At 40.6% G+C, this 12,637-nt stretch overlaps 1 protein-coding gene across 14 annotated transcripts in view; it reads right to left on the bottom strand.

Annotated features, from left to right (window-relative positions):
* Positions 1–12,637, bottom strand: part of FAM172A (family with sequence similarity 172 member A) — a 414,351-nt gene that overhangs the window by 143,905 nt on the left and 257,809 nt on the right. The window contains exon 9 of one of the 14 annotated variants that reach the window (XM_044947298.2): positions 6,745–7,079. The exons of the other annotated variants lie outside the window; for them this stretch is intronic. Within the exon in view, the coding sequence (XP_044803233.1) occupies positions 6,990–7,079 (90 nt within the window). The 3' untranslated portion in view covers positions 6,745–6,989. Of the gene's footprint in view, positions 1–6,744; positions 7,080–12,637 lie in introns of those variants that run through there. 14 annotated transcript variants of the gene reach the window in all.

Genomic DNA, 12,637 nt, shown 5'->3' with positions numbered 1-12,637 from the left:
GCAGCACTTCTGCACCTTAAATCTTTGTGTCTTGTGGTTTCTGCTTATGTAATGTGCAAATCTTAAAATCAATGCTGGTTATCAACATGATAATATTACTGCAACATTCACCTGGCAATACCGATAATATTTTAAAAAGCATAAAATAATACTCCATTTCAGGACTTCATATTCATTATTAAATAGTGCGCTACCTGCCTCTAGATTTTATTTTAAAAATAAGATTCTCAGAATGGCACTAGAATACAGAAATTTAAACCAACATCAGCTAATAAAACCCCCAGTTCCACAACAGTGAATCCACCTGGCTCATGAAGAACTTGTATGTCCTTCTGCTCATTTTCTAAACAGGAACATTTTTAGACACGGAGAACGACTGTTGCTGAAGTTACCAAATAAGAACACTGCGGTCTCCTGGTACTCTAAGAATATGTCTGCATTCAAAAATATTTGTGCTCAATTTTCTTTTGGTTGTTGTTAACACATGCTGACTTAAATTAAAGGTGGTAGTGACTGAAGACACTAGATATCGAGGGCCATCTGTGAAATGATATACAGTTAAGAGTTGAAAAGGCTGAGGATTTAGTGCAAAAGTAGAAGATCTGGGGATTAAAATTTTACAAACCTGGAAAAATATACAGTTGATAGATTAACTACCGGGGGCGGTGGCGGGGGGACTTTAGTCTGTTTGCTCATCTGGCTGACATTTCACACAAAGGGAGGTGATGATGTATAACTTTTCTTCACATCTCATCAAATCACATTATAATCCAGCATGATCCTCCCTTACGCTGTTTTAGTTCTTTGCAGTTTAAAAAGCACTTTCATATTATATTACTAGAGGAGGGGAATGGTCTGATTCCAGAGGCTCTGAATCAAGAGCTGTTTACAAATGAACTCAGTCACAAAAATTTTCAAATATTTGACTGTAAAGGATTAGGAGATTTGTAAATCGGTGAAACTCTTAGCAGTTGAGTTTTCCTGATGGTTCTCCTCTGTGCTGGCCTTGCTGCCACGGGCAGTGCCAACCTACTCGCAGCTGCCCTTTCCGCCCAAGGTCTCTGCGTCTTGCATTTGTTGGGGAGGTTTCTAGCCCCCATTCACTCCGTCACTGGGAATGAGCACTGATGGAAAATGCTGGAGAATGGCAGTGCTGGCTGGGGGGAGACTGAACACAGCAACCAAGACTGTGTAAGAGACAGACCTTAGAAGCAACATAGCTAAAGCAAGGAAAGGGTGGAGGCATAGACGGGTAGGAAGACAACTTCCTTAACAGTCCATACTAGAAGACTGTGATGATGTGGAAAACTCAGAAATCTGAAAGGACAGAAGCCAAGTGACCAAAGTCCTACTGTATGTCAATTTAAGGTGGAGATGTGCTTTTTATTAGGATCCAAGGATAAGGACATGTTTGAAATTCTCTGCAAAATTCTATCTGTATGTGACATGAATATTTTTCTGGGAGAGGATGCTCAGCTTTCATTAGATGCTTAAATGGATCTTAATTTCTAAAAATGTTAAGAGCTCATGAGCCCGATACCAATATTTCAAAGAAGAAAGATGCCATTATTTTTGTTGTTGTTGTTATAATGTCTTAAGTATGGCAGTATACTTCAATAGTATGTGAACCGTGAATTTCCAGATGTTCAAGTTGGATTTAGAAAAGGCAGAGGAACCAGAGATCAAATTCCCAACATCCACTGGATAGTCAAAAAAGCAAGAGAGTTCCAGAAAAACATCTACTTCTATTTTATTGACTATGCCAAAACCTTTGTGTGGATCACAACAAACTGTGGAAAATTCTTTAAGAGATGGGAATACCAGACCACCTGACCTGCCTCCTGAGAAATCTGTATGCAGGTCAAGAAGCAACAGTTAGAACTGGACATGGAACAACAGATTGGTTCCAAATAGGAAAAGGAGTACGTCAAGGCTGTATATTGTCACCCTACTTATTTAACTTATATGCAAAGTACATCATGAGAAACGCTGGGCTGGATGAAGCACAAGCTGGAATCAAGATTGCCGGGAGAAATATCAATAACCTCAGATATGCAGATGATACCACCCTTATGGGAGAAAGTGAAGAGGAACTAAAAAGCCTCTTGATGCAAGTGAAAGAGGAGAGTGAAAAAGCTGGCTTAAAACTCAACAGTGAGAAAACGAAGATCATGGCATCCGGTCCCATCACTTCATGGCAAATAGTTGGAGAAACAATGGAAACAGTGAGAGACTTTATTTTTGGGGGCTCCAAAATCACTGCAGATGTTGACTGCAGCCATAAAGTTAGTGCTACGGTTTTTCCAGTAGTCATGTATGGATGTGAGAGTTGGACTATAAAGAAAGTTGAGCACCAAAGAATTGATGCTTTTGAACTGTGGTGTCGGAGAAGACTCTTGAGAGTTCCTTGGACTGCAAGGAGATCCAACCAGTCCATTCTGAAGGAGATCAGCCCTGGGATTTCTTTGGAAGGAATGATGCTAAAGCTGAAACTCCAGTACTTTGGCCACCTCATGCGAAGAGTTGACTCATTGGAAAAGACTCTGATGCTGGGAGGGACTGGGGGCAGGAGGAGAAGGGGACGACAGAGGATGAGATGGCTGGATGGCATCACTGACTCGATGGACATGAGTTTGGGTGAACTCCGGGAGTTGGTGATGGACAGGGAGGCCTCGCGTGCTGCAATTCATGGGGTCGCAAAGAGTCGGACACGACAGAGTGACTGAACTGAACTGAACTTACCTTATTATTAAAATTTTCCTTGTGTTTGAAATTCAGAGCAAAAAATACCGATTATTATTTTTTTTCTTCCAGAGTTAAGAGTAAGATTTTAAATATTAAGTAAATGTAACAAGATAAGACAGCTTCCTGAGTGTAGGAGTGTTTGGTTAGGTAGAGACCAGAGCACCAGAAGGGGGCATGGGAAGGCGAGTCAGCAGCAGCGACCTTTGCCCCCTCCATGCGCACAGGGTCCTTTCACAGGGCTGCTACCAGCTCTCCCCAGGAATCAGGTAGGCCTTTTCTGCCCACCTAACTTCCCTCACTATGCTTTCTCCAAGGCCCTCCAGTGAGGTACCTGCTTACTACCTCCACAAGTACCTGGCCCAATCCAAATACTTCACGTCACCCTGAAAGTTCCTTAATTCCCTTTCTGTACCTACAAACTGTTCACTTTTCCGTGGGTTTCATTTCTTCCAGAACTCCATCGTGGACTACTTTTAGCAAAGGAAAACTTAAAGAGTCTTTTATTTCTCCTAAATTAAATGAAAAAGTTGCTCTCCTTGTCTTAGCTTAGAAGATAGAAGGCAGGGAAATGTTGACGTTATAAGGATGCTCTGCCATGAAATCTGTGGGAGCAGTTTCATGTCTCTCCTCCAGGGTCTTGGATTTTGGAAGTTATAAATCCAAGTCAGTACTAGATTCAATACTCCCCACCTGAAGAAGAAATGAACTCTGAATTGGGTTGTCTTCACCCTAACCTAAAGGTGAAATAGATAATTTTATTCTCCTATATGTGTGGCCCAGCAGCCACGGCACTCAGAATAAATATGTCTTGTATTTTAAAGTCCAAGGGGACCTCCTGAAAGAGCCAGTGTGGCTTAGGGGTAGGGAGGAATATATGCGCATTCAGGCCCATATTTATATTTGCATGCTTAATATATTTTAAACATGATTTAGAGGGAAATAGCTTAAAGTCTTTCATCAGCAAAAGCCATTACTTTCTTTTTAAATTCTGACATGTGTTACACATATGTACTATGAGGGTTACAGCATGTGAATCACTTGTACAGGAAAGAACAGTCTCAAAGAAAATCAAATAATGCGTGTTTCCTTCAGATTAAGATCTGACACTACTGTACATTTATAAATCGGAGGATCGTTACTACTGTATGAGCATGAATGAATCATCACTCTGGTTAATAGCACAGTTGAAGTCTGAGATGTCTTTAAAAAAAAAATACATATATATATATATATATATATATATATATATATATGTACATAAATAGATCAGCTCCCTCTAGAGCTCCTCAAGTTAAGTTGTTTCAAAGTTTGGAAAGGACCTTTTCACTTTTTCAGTGCAGATGGTTATTACACTCAGTGCTTCTACTCGAGTGACATCTTCACGAGTGCCTCCCATCATTTTTTCTCCCTGTACGTCCCCTCGAGCGCGTTCTACCTTTTGTGCGATTGGGCCTACTCAGTTAAAAACGTGCCCAGGGCCAAGACGACTAATCGGCCAACACTGGGTTTGGCAGAGTCTTTTCTGTTAATGTCTTCCTGAAGAGTCTATTGTACAGGTTGATCCCAGTAACATGCTACCCACAAAAACCTATGCTGCAACATAAAAACCTTGGTTCTGTCACCCAAGGCTTTTGAAGTACCTTTACTCATCATAATGAAATATACACACACTTTGGTAGATGAAATAAGAGGACTAAATTGCCCAGCAGGAAATTCAGACAAGCATGACACTCAGCTCTCACTGTTTCTGCTTTTCCTTTGAAAGTAGACACTTTCAAGTAAGCAGTCTTCATAAGGAGTGTGGTGGTTAGGTCCAAGGACGATGGAGTCAGATTCTCTGGGTTCAAATCCCCACTCTGCTACTTCTGGTAGTTAACACCTTGAGTGAATTATTTAAACTTTTTCCATGTCTCTCTTTTATCCCACGTCAAAGGGAGATAATAAATGAGCTAAGTCACAGAGTTATGGTGAGATGCCACCATCGGAATATAAAGCAACTAGCAGAGGACCAAACACACAGGACACAATTACAACACATGATCCCACAAAAATACACAATGCAAACTACTCCAGATGTGTAAACCAGTGCATTCTCTTTCCTCAACGCAGAAGGTAACAGAAGCTTGACCTGGAATGCATTTAATGACAGCATTATTTTTTAAAGAGCTACAGAATCCATAAAGGAAAAAAATTATGAAGGGCTGCATTTTCCTTAAGAGTTTGTGGTTCAATAATTCTAAAACCACCTGGCTGAGTGGAAAGAGCTGATTATTGTGTCTGTTTAAAATCCTGTAATCAGAATACTAGACCAGTAATAGCACCAGGCACTTGAAAATTAAAACAGAATTGTTGAAGTCATTCTGTGGCAACCTCACTTTCTGGGAACCAGTGAACCCGTTCAGAATTACTGGACTGGCAACAAAGCATGGAGCCATGGCTTAGCAGTGCCAAGCTGACGGAGAGAGTCTTTTTACTGCTGTTTTTTACATAGAAGGGAATGTATCTGACTATGTTTTTAAAAAGATAATCACAGAGATATTAAGTATGTCCGGAGGAAGGCAGTATAGCGTTGTAGTTAGGAGCATGCACAGGCTCTTGAATATGATGTCCTTAAATTTTTAGTTTTTGTTAATTGTTATAAGAATACAAAAATGGGAATAATAAAATTATTATTAATCAAAACTAATCATTATAACAATAACAAAAGTGGGTATCACACTTCATAGAGTGGCTGAAGGATAAATGTGATAAAGCAGATACACGATCAATACTGTCAGCTACTATTATTACCTTGTCATTCATTTTAAATTTCAAAAATGTATCCTTCCTTTTAGATCTGGCATCTGTGTACACTTTAGTGACATCAACGTTTGCGCCGATGGGGTAGTTAAGAAGCGTCATACAACGACTACACCCCCCTGCGTAAAGTGGGTGTAGTCTAGTTCCACCTCCATTACATAAAGTGATTTGGACTTGCTTAAATGCTTTTAAAGGAAATAACCAGGTATAAATGGGATAACCATACATTTTAGATGGCCCAGGACTGTCCCGCTTTATGCCTACTGACCTGGTTAATTATTAATAGTGTCTCCTTTCACTGTTAAAAGTGTTTGGGTTTGGACAGTAAATTATATGACCATGGCATGTATAATGTTAGTTGCTCAGCCCTAAAGTATGTGCATACGTATCATACAGAAGTTAAAGGTCACTCTAGCAAATGAGTAAATCTTTGTGCTCAATGCGTAACCATTTGAGGATGTACCTAAACCTAGAGAGTTATCATGAAAACAAAAACAAAAAAATAACCATGCAGTTAAACACACAAGAAATACTCCCCAAAGTTCTTCAATTCAAAACTTCAGGGCAAGCCTGAGTACGGTGTGGCCCTTCGCAGACGGACATGTAGCCTTACACCCTGGGTAGGTAAACAGGGCCAGCTGGAGCTCCACGGTAGCCACAGGATAAGACAACATTCCCTCTTCCTGTGCTTTGAAGCCCTCGCTTCAATTCTTACAACCTTTGTCTAGTTTCAGGAAGGAAAAAGGCTCTCCGCAGGCAAGAACCCCAAGGGACAGGGTGTGTAAACTGAAACTTCTTGGGTCACGTGCATTTATGAAGATAAGTCTCCAGCCGCCAGTTAGGGAATGGCAAGTTATGATTTATTATTGCAGGCGGCCAGAGGAGAGCAGCGATCACTTCCTTTTCCTTTCCTGCCTAGACCGTGCTGCCACGTGCAGACCCCTTCAACAACAAAAAGGCATGTGGAAGGCAGGTTGAGAAGGGGAAAACAAAACAAAACACATATTAAGTGACTGACAATCTGGGAGAAGGGAAAGAGGACCAGTGCCTTACAAAAACACACATGAGGGGGGAAAAAAAAGCAACAGTGTGAGAAACTTACTTTACTAATCAAGAAAACAGCAAGCTAGTTGTAAGAAAAAAAAAAAAATAAAAGAGGTCACAGATTAAAAAAATGGTGTAAGGGTTCATCAAGATAACTTATGTGATTAAATGTTTTATTATGCAATCTTAGGAGAGTGCCCACAAGTCAGCAAGATAAAATAAAACATATATTCAGCTGGGAGAATGTTAATATACTGAAGTTTTTAAAGACAAGCATTTTCTTCAAGTCTTGGAAAAAGAAACACAAAGAGATATGATTTCTTCCCACAAAGATATATAGCAGATAACCAGAGTGCAGATCATCATGTTATTTTACAAATTTCTCTTAAAAAGCCTTTACGTTAGGGGTGAGGTGACGGATATGTTGCTGGCTCGGTTGTGGCTGAACATTTCACAACGTATACAGATACCGGAGTCATCAGGTTGTACACCTTAAAAATACACAAAATTTAATTGCCAATTATACTTCACTACATTTGGAGACAAAAAAAACTTATTGAATTTGCACATAGATGTTTGGTGTATTTGAAATTTCATTAAAGTTTTCAAAGTTATTCTATAAATTTAATAATATGTTTATAAAAAGTTCAGACTCCAATTACCTGTGTTATTTTCAATGTATTTTAAAGACTGTCTACTCTGCCACCTACTGTAAACAGTGGGAGTGATATTCTAATTTATCAACCTTTCTAGATAATATATTATTACCATTAGGTTGATTTTTGACCTTTTGGAAGAACTCACAATTCAGGAAGGAAGTCAGATTCTGATAAATTCTGTAGAGACTCAATATTCTGAGTGTTTATAGTATATAGATTATCTTATTAGAACAATTTCTTTTTAAGCAGATTGGTAGTTGATTATGAACCTGTTTTACAGATGAGGAAATCGATGCTTTTAGAGAAAGTGACTTGCCCATAGTCACACACTTAGTATGTGGCTCAGCTAGACTATTAGCTCCAAATCCTGTGTCTTTATACCATGACTATCTGTACATAATACCCTGCATTTCTCCATCTTAAATACTTACACTGGTAAAGACTCATTCACTATCTTTCTTTCCCACTGAAATGTAGGCTCCAAGGGGGAAGGATCATATTTTCCAGGCCAATACCACATCTCTTTCTCTACACAGTGACTGGCACATAGCATTTGCTCAAAAATTATCTGTGAAATGAATGGAGGTGCTGTTTACAGAAATGGAATAGATAAGGGAAAGTGATGGTTAGGAAGTCAGAGCAATATCTGATTTGGCATATTTAGAAAGAGAGCATAAGCTGGGTTTCCCTGGTGGCTCAGACAGTAAAGAATCTGCCTGCAATGCAGGAGACCCGAGTTCAATCCCTGGGTCAAGAAGATCCCTTGGAGAAGGAAATGACAACCCACTCCAGTATTCTTGCCTGGAAAGTTCCATGGACAGAGGAGCCTGGCGTGCTACCATGCATGGGGTTGCAAACAGACATGACTGAGCGACTAACACAGATTAACACAGGTGGGTTCCCCAGGAACAGACTCTGAGATTGAATTTAGCATGCAGGGCGTTACAAAGGAGTGCCCTGGGGATCAGCGTCTGGGGGAGGCAGGGGCACAAAGCAAGAACGGCAGAGAGATGCTAAGGTAAGATGCAGGTCCAAGACAGCCCTGCACAACCCCCGGGGCCCTGGACCTAGAATGACCCTTTAGAGTCATCCTACACTGGGTCTCAGGCAGCTGGGCCCTTAATCTCCCATACCGCTCTCTCTTTGAATATCCATACCACAGTGGCCAGGACAGTGCTTGAGGAACTGACAGCTGAAGACTGTCTGCTGAGCGCACTCCCAGGACGTGGGGCAACATGTTCTTTACTGAAGGAGATGCTGGGTGGTATGTCACACCGTCCATTTCAGGCCAGAAGTGAAATTAAGCACTAGCCTTGTCCATTCAAATCTAAATCATTTTTTCCAAAATGCCGAGCACTCTATTGTTGTATCTGTGTATCAAGCTTACATTATGATTTAACTGATGTCTATGCTGGGAGGGATTGGGGGCAGGAGGAGAAGGGGATGACAGAGGATGAGATGGCTGGATGGCATCACTGACTCGATGGACGGGAGTCTCAGTGAGCTCCGGGAGTTGATGATGGACAGGTAGGCCTGGTGTGCTGCGATTCATGGGGTCGCAAAGAGTCGGACACAACTGAGCGACTGAACTGAACTGAACTGATGAAATCAAATAAATTTACCTTAGATTTCAGGTCTCACAATCTAACGCTGTACTATCTAGCCCTTCAGATTTTTGCATTATCCCTAAAGTATAGATTAAAAAGGGAAAAACACAAAATTAAAAGACAGAAAAGCTGATTATTGAAAAGCATAAAGAAACCAAAAGCACAAATTTTAAAAGGTATCCTATAAATCTACTGGGGTATAATTTGATTTTCTGAATTTCAGATGAAATGTATATGTCAGTGAAAGCAAGGTACACTTGTGATTTCAAGCCTAAGTGGAGTTACAAAACAATTCCAAACTTCAAATAAAGTATGCATCATCACTTTTTAATGTCTGCCATTATAACACCACACCTAGGAGTGTTGGAAGAAAAAGGCAAAGTGACTGTGGACTGAAAAATTTCATTGTAAAAGTAGTGAGGTTAGCTCTTTAGATCTCAGCCTTTATTTTCTATGATAAAAGGAAAATAAACACTGAGGTATATAAATTTTGGGACTAAAGACATTTGTGATTTTGATTCTTTTCCAGATATTACTTTATGCCTTCAGACATTTTTGAGTTTTGGCCTCTAGAAAATCAGGATAATCTTCATTTGACCACATTTCTTCAACTGTAGGCACAGATTTACATAGAAATGGTGTGGCACTGGTCTAACTTACACATATTGGGGAAGTTTTACTTTTAGATTCTAGTACAGGCATTGGCCCTGTGATATATTAATATTATACTAACGTAAGACCACCAAAACATGTGTTAACCAATTTTGGGTTATAAGCGCTTGCCAAACACTGGGGAAGAGGTGATGCCCATTTTTAAAAGGGAAAGTGACATCACTGTAATAAATGTAAGTCATAGGCTTCCTACATTGTTTCAAAATACATGAACAAGGATCTCCAGGTCCTTGGACCTAGAAACTTAGACCTTGGACCTTCTCCCTAGAAACCTATGCTAAATACCTGGAGCCTGTGCGCTTGGTTAAACAACTGAACACTGCTACTGGAAGAAATTTCTATTCAACTAATTACTTATAAAGGCTGTTTCAATGTATATTGTAGTGATCAAAAAAAGCAGGACAATCCTTTAAGTCAGAATTTTAAAATATGATTCTGACGATATGTTGGAGTCGCTTTTCTTATGAAAGTACATCTCACATTTCTGAAAAGATAAGAGTCTGTGGATGTAAAAGGTTGGAAATATGTTCAGTTGAGACATGACTTCTAAAGACTGTCTTTACTGCACAAAACCATATACACATTGGGTGGAAGAAAGCACGGGGTTTGAATGAAAGTAGCTATTTATCTCTAAGTCTGTGGCTGTACCTTAATTTCACAGAAAACACGTGCATATACTACATGTGGTAAAAGAGCACTTCTGAGTTCATGTACTGCTGCTGCTGCTAAGTCGCTTCAGTCGTGTCCAACTCTGTGCGACCCCATAGACGGCAGCCCTCCAGGCTCCCCCGTCCCTGGGATTCTCCAGGCAAGACCACTGGAGTGGGTTGCCATTTCCTTCTCCAATGCATGAAAGTGAAAAGTGAAAGTGAAGTTGCTCAGTTGTGTCTGACTCTTCGTGACCCCATGGACTGCAGCCCACCAGGCTCCTCCACCCATGGGATTTTCCAGGCAAGAGCACTGGAGTGGGGTGCCATCGCCTTCTCCGGTTCATGTACTAGGGAACCATAAACAACAGTCCCTATGCTGTAAGTGTCCTCTATCAATGTCCACTGTAATAGAGAACGCCAGAGTAGCACTTCAGATCACTAACAGGAAGAGGAGAACCCTGAAACCTATCATTTAGACACCTGATGACAGCGTGGAGGCAAGATAGCACTGAAAAATTTACACTGGGGAAGGGTTTATGTGTGAATGAAGAAGAATTAGTCTCCGGGCTATTTTTTTTTTTTTTTTCAGATTCCATTTTCCTTCATGCGTCTGCTCATTAGCATTTCTTTCAAGGATATTCCACCAGTTGAGTCAATGATACAGGGTTTGTATTTGACTAACATTAAATATTGCCTTAGCTTCATGACTATGAAATCATTCCAACAGAAAGAATCTAAAATAAATATACTTAGGCAGCACGGTACTGGATGTTTAATAAGCATTGGTATTTATTATGGTAGGAAGCAGAATTTTTGTTACATCACACCTTTTGTTAAGTAGCCAATTTACCCAATGCGAAATCCCATAAAATGGCGAAGATATAAAAAAGAGTCAGTAGTTCACTAATTTAGAAAGTCAATTATATGTCACTGTTTCATATCGGGTTAATTACTTCATTTACATTTTTGGAATTTTAAAGCAGTGCCTGAGAGGTGGCAGATTTGTCAGTCCTTACACTATTTTCCTGAGCGTTAATAATATAAAAGGTGGTATATGACACAGAGTTACACGTAGGTTTTATCTAGTGAGATTACAAATGAAACAGACATGGTATGGAGATAGGAGAGCAACAGAGATGCTTTCAGAGAAACCACTGAAGAAGAGGGTGAAAGGGAAATGGTAAAGTGGTAGATACTTAGGCGTTGTTCTTCTAAGGCGTGTGAAAGGACAGAGGTCAAACATCTACAAAATATCAATACGTCTGAAGGGAGGAGAGTCAACGCCATTCAAAGTAAGTTATAAGAAGAAACCTGAGTGAAAAAGACATGAAGGGCCTCCTTGTGGGGAAGGTTATCATGATCAAACATATAATAAGAGAGGTGGGGAGGAGGAGAGACTATCAAAGAGCACAAAAGAAAAAAAAAAGACAATGAACAGGAGTGAGGAACAGATGTTGCCTTTCCATAGTTCTGATCCTAACCCACTTTCACAGGAACCCAACCTGCCACTCCTTCCTGTGGGTGTCATGATGAAATCTACCATACCACTTTCTGTCACTAAGTTGTCAGAAGAAAGCAAAGCTTCCTTAAGTCTGACTCTTCCCACACAACCACCAGCATAAACTATGATCTATTAGTCCTTTTCCTCCTCAGACAGACAGGATGAGAAACTCACTGCTGAAATTTCCTAGTCCTTGAATTAAATACATCTAGAAGTTAATTTGGCATTGCGTGTGGTCAGTTGCCAAGTCGTGTCTGACTCTTTGTGACCCCATGGACTGTAGCCTGCCAGGCTCCTCTGTCCACAGAATTTTCCAGGCGAGAATACTGCAGTGGGTTGCCATTTCCTCTTCCAGGGGATCTTTCCTGACCCTGGAATCGAACCTGTCTCCTGCATCTCCTGCACTCGCAGGCAGGTTCTTTATCACTAAGCCACCTAGGCAGCCCCGATTTGACATTGATGCCACTTTTTATTTTCTGTGGGAGTGGATGAGTTAGGCCTTGATGCCTTTAAACTTATATTCCGATAGTCACGAACACAATGAAATTCTCTCTCTTATGGTCTTTTACATAAAGGAATGAATGTACACATAACATCACGTTTACTGAAACCAGTTGAAACAGTAATTACTACTGGTGTGACTACCTGTAACAGAAGAAAAGAATGAGAAGCTGTCCGGGACATTAGAAACGATCCAATCCAGCTCTTTTTCACACAGATGAAAAAACAGGTAGAATGACTTAGGCGGCACCTCTAGTTTCAGCAGGCACGGGATAACCCCAGCTGTGACTCCCAAGTCCCATGACTGATGATGGACAGTCCTTCTGTACCCTCCCCCACTGCCTACACAAAAGCACACGTGCCACTAGTTCCTGATGGGGAGTCCCAGCGCTGTGCCTCCGTCTAACACTACAGGCTCCAAAATGACACGCCGTCCACGCGAGTTTTGGGGCTGACAGG

The sequence above is a fragment of the Bubalus bubalis genome, chromosome 9 (genome assembly GCF_019923935.1).
Source record: "Bubalus bubalis isolate 160015118507 breed Murrah chromosome 9, NDDB_SH_1, whole genome shotgun sequence".
In the NCBI taxonomy this organism is placed as follows: domain Eukaryota; kingdom Metazoa; phylum Chordata; class Mammalia; order Artiodactyla; family Bovidae; genus Bubalus; species Bubalus bubalis.
The sequence above is the reverse complement of the archived record's forward strand: the minus strand, read 5'-3'. Positions and strand labels throughout refer to the sequence as shown.